The sequence below is a fragment of the Numida meleagris genome, chromosome 4 (assembly GCF_002078875.1).
Source record: "Numida meleagris isolate 19003 breed g44 Domestic line chromosome 4, NumMel1.0, whole genome shotgun sequence".
NCBI classification, from domain to species: Eukaryota; Metazoa; Chordata; class Aves; order Galliformes; family Numididae; genus Numida; species Numida meleagris.
In genome coordinates, this window is record NC_034412.1 from 18,441,362 (window position 1) to 18,452,279 (window position 10,918).

General features: G+C 41.6%; 1 protein-coding gene and 1 long non-coding RNA gene across 3 annotated transcripts in view; one reads left to right on the plus strand and one right to left on the minus strand.

Annotated features, from left to right (window-relative positions):
* SLC25A36 (solute carrier family 25 member 36) overlaps positions 1–7,247 on the minus strand; it is a 31,857-nt gene extending 24,610 nt beyond the window's left edge. The window contains exon 1 of one of the 2 annotated variants that reach the window (XM_021397193.1): positions 7,007–7,247. In XM_021397193.1, coding sequence (XP_021252868.1) covers positions 7,007–7,047 — 41 coding nt within the window. In that variant the 5' untranslated portion in view covers positions 7,048–7,247. The remainder of the gene's footprint in view (positions 1–7,006) is intronic. The other variant, XM_021397194.1, reaches the window with a different exon arrangement.
* Positions 7,417–10,603, plus strand: LOC110399046. Its single transcript, XR_002438848.1, has 3 exons — positions 7,417–7,789; positions 9,590–9,680; positions 10,015–10,603. It is a non-coding gene; the product is annotated as an uncharacterized LOC110399046 (long non-coding RNA).

Here is a 10,918-nt window from a genome sequence, read left to right on the forward strand (position 1 = left end):
TCAAACAGCTGCATAGAGTGTTTGATAATGCTCATTTATTGCTCCTGTTTAAATTAGCAATCTAGAGACAGCCTATTACTAGAGTCTGGAGGCACCTTGTCCCAGCTCTAACTCCAACATTAGACTGAAGTTTATCCTCTCATAACATTTGAATTGAGGAAATAAAGTTTGTCAGTTTGAAATAAAGCACTCACACATGAAGATGGTAGCCAGTTTCCCAATGCGCTGTACAGAAGCAGTAAGACTGATACAGCTTTTAGAGTAGCATCTCCGAATGAGCATTTTACTTGCCTACTCTTCCAATGTTAAGCTACAAATACATTTTTAAAATAAGACACAGACTAGTTGTTGTCAAAATATTTATTTTAGCCAGTGTTGCAAGCAGTAGAAAGCTGTAACATGATGGGGTTTATAACCTGCAACACCATCAGAGTCACAGATAGGTAAGCCCTCAAGATAGCTTGATGGAACAATTAGAGCAACAAGTCCAACTTCAAGACATACAGTAAGTTGCTGTACTTCGTGCAGCTCAACGGCAGCCAGTACTGCATGGCCATGAGCATGTGCAGGCAATGCAGGAAGCTGGCTTCAGAGTCTATTTCATTTCTTGCAACCCCTCTGTTTCCGATCCCGCAGTGCCTGCTTCTACTTAAGGTCTTTCTGTATTTGATTTTGGGCAGGTTATATGAGGACCTAATTTCAAGCAACAGCAAGAGAAAGTGTGCAGAATGTAATGAGGTAAATACTATGGAATGGAGAAGAAATGAGCAGGTGAAAAGTCAGGCACCATTCATCAACAGGGCTTGACATTTGGGAACTTTAAATGCTAGCTCCACTGCTACTCCACACCGGAAAATTTTTCCAAGGTTGAAGATTAACACTATGTTGGAGGCTGTATTCTACACGCTCCCCTGCACCACAGCAGATCACCACAAGGGATGGATGCCTGACTGCAGCAGCGCTGGTCAGACTTCCCTCAGCAATGGAATAAGGAAATGGGGCAGACATAAACCTCAGTGCTTGTTCTTTCTAAGTTTGCTTAGAGCAAGCGATGCTCCATGACAACCAGCTGCTGCAAGGGCAGCTGGCAGCCTGTGCAATTTTACACACAATGTAAAAGAAGCAGCTGGCCACTTGCCTCCTTTTAAGAGTGGGGCACCCTTTACCTGCCATTCAGGTCATGATTTCAAATAATCAGCACTCTGGCACTACTTCTTACTGGTGGGTTGGTTTTCTTTCATTAAACAGTTTAAGATTTCTCAGCAGAACTTGGTAACATCTTGCACGTCTTCCACTAGCTTTTGAGAGTCTGGATTTAAATTCTCCTCCCTCCCCGTTTTCAAGATCTCAAATCGCCACTTACAAATGAGAAAAAACCAACAGAGAAGTTCTACACAGTGCCGTATGGTTCTGTATCACTCACCAACACCTATCTCCAAAACCCCAAATCTCCTGTCAAAATGTAATACCTCACACTCCCAGCCCTCAAAAATCCCCGTATAAAAGAGAAGGCATGACATTTAAAAGTGAAGGAAAAACTCTCCAAATGTTAATGAACCAGGCTTTGCTTAGTACTAACAAGATCCAAGTCTGAACCGAACCACTAAGTGCATGTGCATTCCAGGAACTACGCTGACTTATATAGCTCACTTGAACTTTAAGGTAAATACTAAAAGGCTTGACAGAAAAAAAACCTGTTCATGAGAAACTTCAATAAACAGTTTTTATTTAAAGAGAGACAATTCAGTAACTATGTGACCTGTGAAAATAACTGACTTTCAAGAAACATGCCTGCTGTTCTGCCACTGCAGTATTTTATGTTGAAAAATGTTTCCAGCCTTGCTAACTTAATATAGTACCAAGAATACAGAGACAGCTCCTGCTTTGTGCTCCAGACTGGCACTCCAGGAACAGAAAGCCACCAGCTCCAGCTTTCTAGGGGCTTCTTTTTTTTCTTCCCAATTTGTGGCTTAACACAAGTTCAGGAGTAGCACAGTTCAGAAAAAGCATTTCTCAATAGTTAGAAGATAATCAGATTTATTCTTCTCCTGAATGCAAGGTGAAACGTTTTGCTGACAAGGACACAGCCAGGACACAGACTCAGCCCTTAATTCCAAATCTTCGCGTATTATTTGTGAGAATATGCAAGGAAAGAAACCTGCACGTGCTTCAAAATCGAATCCCATTTGGCACTCAAATCCAGGGTTTTATTTCTGGAGACAGCCGGACAGGAGATCCTTTATTATTGCAGGTTGAGAATATCTGCTTAGGAATCACCGACCTTGGCCAGAATTGTTGCGTACCGTCTGCTGTTACTTTACACCCTGCAGTAAAAGCAGAGCCAGCTCTGTTACGGATGAGAATCTCAGCACTTCAGCCACTGGGTTGACAACAAATGCTCCTACGCGTGTTCCCAGTGACTGTCAGCTCATCTATACTTGTAACTACACCTATTTAAGAAACCCCAACTTTTAGTCCTTTAGATAATTACGTATTTTGTACAAACACAAGAGGAGGCTGTGTAGGCCTGGCCTCAGATTCACCTTTTACAGTGTTTGTAACCACAGCCTCAGACTCCAAGATAACCCCTGACCCTGTTATCTTGCATCTACATTCATTCACTTATTTTACCAGCTGCTTCTCTTTCCCATATGAAAATGAAAGTTCCACACAAATACTGACTGACAAGTGACACAGTAAGGAAAGTGAGCGCAAAACTGTCAAAAACGAACAAGCCACCTAGAAACAGAGCTCCTAATATCTTTACCACTTTGAATAAATTCAGCAGTATCATCAGTTTCACAGACTTGTCTTACAGCGCAGTTGTAACTGATTTTCACCTCAACAGATAACTTGCAGGTCTGGATATTGAGTTTACATATCCCACTTTGGAGACAATTTAAGGTCTTAACAAAGTAGTTTTCAGAAATAGCAAGAATGCATCTCATTAACACACAGGTGTCAGGGTTTCCCTGCTATTATACTGCTAAACTTGTACATTACACACCTTTCTATCTTTAGCATTAATATATTGGCTAGGAGTGCTGCCAGCTAGAAGCCCCAGCCCCTTTATTCACTGACTATACTTTTTGCCAAGATTTAAAAAGTGAGTTTTAAGTTAGTATCCATGAACTAGAAGTATTAATCAAACTTGCTGTTTCTAATTAAGCGTAAAAACAAAGTTCCCCTAATGTGCTGACATACCAAAACCTACAAATGAAAATTGGAAAAAATAACACAAATGGAAAAGCATCACTGACTTCCATTATCCAAAACAAACACTAACACAAAGTGCCGATTCAATTAGGAGCCAGGGCAAATAAATACAACATGACTTTTGTGTCAAGTAAAGAACAGATGAAAATATCAATCAACTACAGGGAAGTGTGAGAAACACATAAGCTTCACAATTTTTCAGAGACAGCTATTTTCATGCAATTTGGTCATCCCAGAGAGGAAAGCCCAAGCTACCCAGTTCTTGAAATACAGATTACTTCCCCCACCCCGCCGCAGAAGAACACAAAAATAAGCTCAAGTTGGGGCAGGAAGATATGAACCTTCTCCTGTGCGTTACAACAGGAAGAACTAGTTCTGAAAGACATTCAGGGTCAGACCAGGAATTAATGTACTTTAAGGAAGGTTACTAGGCAGCCTGGTAACTCCATTACAGCTCAAGTAACTACTTCTGAAAGTCAGTAGAAATTCTTATCACCACACTACCTGCTCAGTTATTAATTAATATCTTCTTAAATTGAAAAAAGTATTTCACCTGTGTAGTACCTGATTTTTCTAAAGAACTTAAACACATTATTTAAATTTTGACTATTTCTACCACTACAGAGATTCGCTAAGAACTTCAGTGATTCAAATTAAAATTTTATAAAGACAAATAGACTCCTCCCCACAGTTAATCACAAATCGTATCAGAAAACGGACCAATTTTCTGAAGAAGCAACAGAAATAAAGAAATTTCACAAGTAAACCTCTGACTGTTCAACCCTGAACTCAGAAAAGCAGCCATCCATCTCCAATCCAAAATGGTCCTGCCTTTTGCTGAGGAGAGAAGGCCCTAGGCAAGTTCTCATGCTCTGATGGAAGTTTGTATGATACAGACTTATTGTCGTAAGATTTCTGGAAACTAAGAATCAATCATAAAAACTTGGAAATGATTTTGATAGTCAACATCTGGATTTTAATTGGATGTTCCAAATATGACTGCAGTTAAGCCCAAAACACATTATTTTCCCTATGGAAGGCATTAAGGATTTCCTTTTTTTTTTTTTTTTAATACTCCAATGGCCAGCAAAGCGCATCACTGTGTAACTTATGTCCTTGAATAAAAATGTTCAACCTAAAGCCTGTGCTTCAATCATGAGACTCAGTAATTTAAGGATGCAGAAAGCTCAGCAGATTTTCCACCTGAATCTACATGGCCAACATGCTGTCTATAATGCCAACAGCTATCTGACTAGCAAATGGAAAAACAGACAATATGAAAAAAATCAATAGTTTGATACCTGAAAAAGATGAATTCTGAGCAATCTGAGTACAGAGTACTCAAATAAAAGTCAAGCTTCACCTGCAGTATGATTTTGTATCAGGATCCAACATTACAGGCAATCAATCTAGTTCCCACTCCCACAAGGACAAGATACAGTTAGCAAATGGTGCTCACTGGTAACTACATGGTCTTTGGATGCAGATCCTGACAACAAAACACAATGACAAAACATGAGCTAAGTGACCACAGAAAATGTAAAAGTATAGTACTTTATTGAAGTATTGGTTGGTGCCTGAACTATTCCAGCCAAATCACTGAACAGCTTTCTTTTCTAAAAAAAATTTAAATTCACCACTTTAATTTATTGATGGTGCTAGAACTGATACTCAAAATGAGTACCGAATTACTTACTTTTAGACATAGAACTTCTATTGTAAAATACTGGTCATATGTACAGCTGATATGTAGTTATGAAGCAGAAACAGACGGGATTCTCAAAAATGAAATTAACAGTAAAATTGCTCAAACTTGCTGGAAAGCAATAAGGATGCAGAGATGGGAGAAAAAGGATGGAGGAGGGATTATTAGAAACGAAGCTTCAACTTCTGACATGAACTGGTAATTCCCCAGAAGTAGTGCAGTTTGACAGCTGTTGCTGAACTGTCATGAAACAAGCTAGGCAGCTACAGAAAAATCCCAGAATGGCCCCACCTACATTACTGAAACAGCGATGTCATCACTTAGTCTCAATAAAGAAAATGGGAATAAAAGACTGTTTAACAAAACTTTTTTTTTTTTTACCAAAAAGGGTCAGCAGATTATGACAATCATGTTGTTTTCATACAATCTTCAGTGAAAACTAGAAGAAAACAGTTTCCTTCATTTTTAAGTTTCACTGAAGACTAAAGATAGTTCAAGTTCTATAGTCTACCATGCTAGCAAAGAAGTCCCATGATGACCCGAATAACATTCCTGCTGCTAAATGTGAACAAATATATGCTGTTTTGCTGAGCTGTGGTTACAGGAAACATGTGGCTGCCACATGAGGAAAAGTCAGCCCTTTCCTTACAATATTACCCTTGTCCCAACTGGCTGCCAGCTACGTACAGATCAGATTTTCTGTAAAGAAAAGGAACAACCTTGCTGAGCTCAGCAATCTTCACTTCAGTCTTATGATTACAGGTTGGAACGCTGTCTCAGTCATCACGTACTGTTTCCTACTAATCTGCCTTTTGCAGAAAGTAGTTCAAGCACCACTATAAGCACTCTTTCTACTGCTTTTCTGTATGTTTACGAGGATGTGAATTCTGAAGAAAGGAGAACACAGCACTACATCTCAGGCCTGCTGTTGTGTAACCTCCCTCCTCTTAGCCAAAAGTTGCAGGGGGAGAGAACCTGCAGAAGCTCTAAACTGTTGTGTAATACTAGAAGCCAGGAAGGTGTGGGCTTACACATAGCCAAGCTACCCAGACCTGCTCACAGGAAACAGTGCAGTCTTCTTCCACCTCAAACACTCCAGTCACAGGCACCATTTTACAAAGGAGCAGCACAAATGGAAATCCAAGCTTCAAGCTCTCTCAAAAGTGTATTATGTTTGTTGTTCTGTCTCTTCCCTCACTTCAACACAGCTACACCTGCTGCCCCAATACATGTCTGTTGCTACAGCGAACAGACTCTCCTTTTCTCTTTTAAGCTAGGTGTGCTCCCGGCCCACCCCGGAGGAAACACAGGCAGTGTAACTGGGCACTACAAAGCTTTATAACATACCTGCAGACTTACCTCAGTTACCTCAAAACTAAGCAGGGCTACAAGGGCCACGTGTTTACTTTCAACTATGCTCTTCTCTCCAATTTCTTTTGTCTTCACGCACAGATGCTGCAAGTTACATGACAACACTGAGCCCCCCACCTAAAAACAGTACCCATCAGTGTTGAAGTGCATTGAAGTAACACTTGATCCTGAAGTAATCAGCGGCTGTCTGCAGACTGCTGAGAAGACAGGCGCTTTCAGGTAGCCTCACTGACAAAGGGGCAGCCCCATGCACAGAGGATTCAATTTACTTCTCCAAGGAAATACCAGGCGAAGAAGAAACTTCTGGAGGAAGCACGCCGTTTGTGAGGGGCAGCCTCACCCTCAACTCCGCCAGGGCCCACGTGCCACCCAGGCACCGTTCTCGCTGCAGCCCAACGCCCGGGGCAGCACGGCCTGCAGGTGCCTCATACTCGTGGGCCGCCGACACTGCCCGCTCTGCCGGTGCCCCATCGGGGCCCGCCGCGCACCCCCGATCCAGGGAGGCCCAGAAGGGCCTGAGGGCAGCGGGCGGGAAGCGGCGCCGGGCGGGCCTCCACGCGGCCTGTGCGCCTCGCCTCAGCGCCCTCACGGCGGGCCCCGCTCTCCGCCCCAGCGTAACGCGGCCCAACACAGCCACACGGGGCTCCGCCGCCAGGCCCGGTGCCGAGGCTGCTACCGGTGCCGTGCCCGCGCAGGGGCGGCGGCTTCACCTACCCGCCGGCGAAGAGATGTACCAAGGTGTCCCTCTGGCTCATCCTCGTCACCTGCACCCGGGCGGCAGGGAGTGGTGCCGGGCGCTTCCGCCCCACGCCCCGCCGGCTCCGAGCAAGCTCCGCACGAACGTGAACCCCGCGGCTTCCTGCGGCGGATGGGGCGGGCGGCGGCCGTGCAACCGGGGCGGGACCCCTCGCTCCGCCCCTCGTACCGAGCTACTACAGCAGCCCCGAGCACGGGAAGGGTTTCCGTATGGAGTGTAATGAGCTTTAGGGTAAACAGAGGCTGTTACTGGCTGGATGAGTGTGACGTCACCGCTCCTTCTTACATAAGAAGGACGTAGACGGCGTTAACGGTTCTCCTGCGGTAGTGTAGCCTGTGTTGCTGAGGTGACTTGGTCGGCTGTGCCTCCGTCCTGTAGCCACCTCGTATCTCTGCGCTGTGGGCTCCTTCGGGAACTTTCTGTTGTTTTTATTTTATCTAGTAGGGTTGCTGCTCAGCTCTCTGAGAGCTGCTTGCAGTTGCTCTGGTGTGTCCTCCTTCAGAGGGGGAGGTTACACAGCTCAGCAGCAGAAAATGGAGGTAGATGGGGATGTCTCCAGGAACTTGGAGTGCGGGTGGCTGTGGCACTACTCGCAGGACATGCATCTGGGCTTTCTTCTGCTCCCATGCAGTGCCTGTGCATTTTCTTGCCTTGTGGGTCATATTCTCAGTTGCTGAATCCACGGTTATTGTCAAAAAGGCAGTCAGAAACTCCCTGGAGGTTTTTCCAAAGTGAGTAAGGTGAGTTACTAGGGGCCTAGAAACACACATGTTCCTGCGTGATAAAAGTAATGCCCCATCAGCAGAATTCTTAATGTCACATACAAAACCACTTTCTAAATTGAGAGTCCAGGTGCCTAAAAGCAAGTAAATGTCTGGTGTGAGTTACTTTCTTTTACAGCGTGAATGTAAACACTGTCTAAACAATGAAGACAAGCTTTTTTTTCCTAAATGTTTTTTTACTTCATAGCAAAAATTCATCTCATTTTCCATTTATTTACTGATTGATCATTTTACCTTATTTAGTAACATGCACTGTTTACCCTTTATAGGTTTTATTTTATTGACTCTGATATATGGTATGTTAGTACATTGGTAAAACTTTTTCTGCACCTTTTCTTTACAAAGTACTGCAGGCAGATAGGGTGAGTTTGTATCTCCAGATCCTGCTTTTCATTTTCTTGTAAGAGCATAGTGTGTTTCCTAGTTTCCCCCTGATTTCAAGTGATTCTGAGCCTGCTGTTTCTTGTGATGTTTTCTCAAAATATGTAGTACAAAGTATCTAGTTTAACCCCTTTAACATGCTCATATTTTCTGTATTTTTCTTTCTGCTGTAGGTATGGTGATTGTCATTTCCCTTACTCCTTTTACCAGTATCTAGTTTTACATTCACATTTGTTGTAAATGAAACAAAAGCTTATTAGTTGTTTTAGTTGTACAAAGTGTAGTTAAAAAGAAACACACAACCAAACACCATGCATTCTGAAGTAGTTATTTCTTAACTAGAGGAAAAAAAAAAAACTCGTGAGAAGATGTGCTGCTGTGGCACACAAGGCAGAAATGTAGTGCAAAACTTAGGAAGAGTGGTGATAGCTGAAGAGGAGGCTGGGTGGGAAAGGGCCTGGAGAAGTATGAGATGTGATGGTGCTCAGATGGGGGCCAGTAGTTAGTGTGAGCTGAAACAAGTAAAAGTTGCGCAATGAGTTTAGTTAGCAATCTGCATTGGTATTTCACACGATGTCTATTTGAAACTAGTAAAGAGACCACTGAGAGTTGAAATAGCTCATTGAAAACCAGTTGTTCCAAAAAACACAGATAAGACTCTTGGAAATGTGTAGTATACATACATAAGTATGCACCCTAAGTATTAAGATTCAAAACTTGTAAAAAGATCATGTGCAGCTTACCAAAAGGTGTCACACAAAAAGGAAATATTTGGCTTAATTAGAACTATTAAATTAGTTTAAGAGTACTTGAAAATACTACCCGTGATTGAATGAAATGCAGCACAAGAGATGAAGGATCTTCTGCAAAATACTTAGTCTGAGGTCTCAAGTCCAATTTCTTTCCAATTCCCCCAATAGCTTAAGAGGGAAGAGAAAACAGATTTTCTGCCATACCGTAAGCACATGTTCCAGTGAACCTGAAAAAAAGTTAAAATATGTAGAGTGCTTGACAAAGACTCTGCTTTGTTCCATCTCTGTACAGGTGACCTCCTAATCTGGGAGCCATGAACTTTCTCTAACACTCACAGAGTACGCTGTGACAAATGAAAAGGTGTATCTTGATTTTTATGAATGCTTAGAGTAGTAAACATAAGTAGAGCTATTGGAACATTTTATTTGCAATATTAGAAGCTCTGTAAGTTTTAAAAAAATATATTTCTATAGAAATTTGACAATATTCCACTGAAATGTTAAAAACGCCCAATGGGAAATCTTTCTCATTTTTACTAGTAGTCTGAAGCATTCTGCTTCCAAATAATGTTGCATATTTTTTGAGAGCTGTCTTTAATAATACTTTTTCTTCTATTCTTACTAGGCTGAATTTTCTGACTGGACTGCATCTCCAGTGGTATTTGATGGTTATGGATTCTTGCAGTGCATTTCCCTTCTCATCCTAGTCAAGAGAGGTAAGCGTCAGAAGGAATTGCCACATGGAATCACTTCTGAGAGCCCAGTTACACAAATAAGAGCATCCAAATTTAATGAGGTCTCATTTTCAAAAGATCTTCAGTCTTTGTAATACTTTTTTTCATAATTGTATTGCAAAATTTGAGCAATTTCTACAAAACCCTGTCATTCTTACCTCTTGAGTTTTCAGAAGTTGGGAGAAGTATGTTCTGTTGGGCTTTAGACTTTTCCAGTCTGCTGGGAATAACTAAGACATATAATAGAACTCAATAGAGTTTCATTAAGGAGAAAAACCTATGTCAAAATTTAACATCATGTTTCTACATTTCCCAGCTCTGAATTTTTTGGAGGATGTCATTCATATACCATACTCTGCACTTTTCTTCCTGTAGTCTTCAAATGAAGAACTGTCTGATATTTCACTGATGGCTTTCTGTGCTTCACAAAACTACAGTAGCTAAACTTAGCTATCTTTCCTGATATATGATTTCCTGATTTCTTGTGTCATTCTAAGGTGGGATAATATGGTACCAGAGAGAGCCAGCCATGCTCTCATAAGGGCTCATGGTGCACCTTTTTTGTCATCAGCTTGCTGGCCCTGAGCTGCTGACTAGTGAGTTAGAGGAAGCCGACTTGATGTGTTTAAGGCAATCTTCACAGAAGTGGCTGAATATACAGCAAGAGCAGTTGTGGTATGCTGTATTTATTCTTTACTGTTGTTCTTAGGAACTTCTGTTTCCTAATGTTTATCCTTTTTTCAAATGACTACCTTGTCCACTGTGCTGTTTGTCTCCAGTCATCATGTAAAACTATATGAGATGTCTTAAGGTATTGTAAATAAATGCTTGTATTCGGGATTGATAAGATGCATAGAATTAAAAATATGAATAGTCAGAAATAAAGCCTATGAAGTTGGACATGATCTTGGGCAATCTGCTTTATGTGTCCGTGCTTGAGTAGGAAGGTCAGACCAGATGGCCTCCAGAGGTCTTTGCTAGCTTCAACCATTCTGTGATTGTGAAGTTTTTATTCACTTTCTTTAGTCTTCCTAATACTTTAAAAAGTATGAAAGATGAATGAATGTAGGCTATTCTCAAAATTGTGGCCACCACCTTAATTTTCTCATTTTTAATTATTTTCTTTTATTTCTAGGAATTTGACCTAGATGGCTTGAAAAAAAATTTTTCAAATTGTTTTTAAAGCACAGTCTTTAAATTTCATGAACTTCTTGTAATCT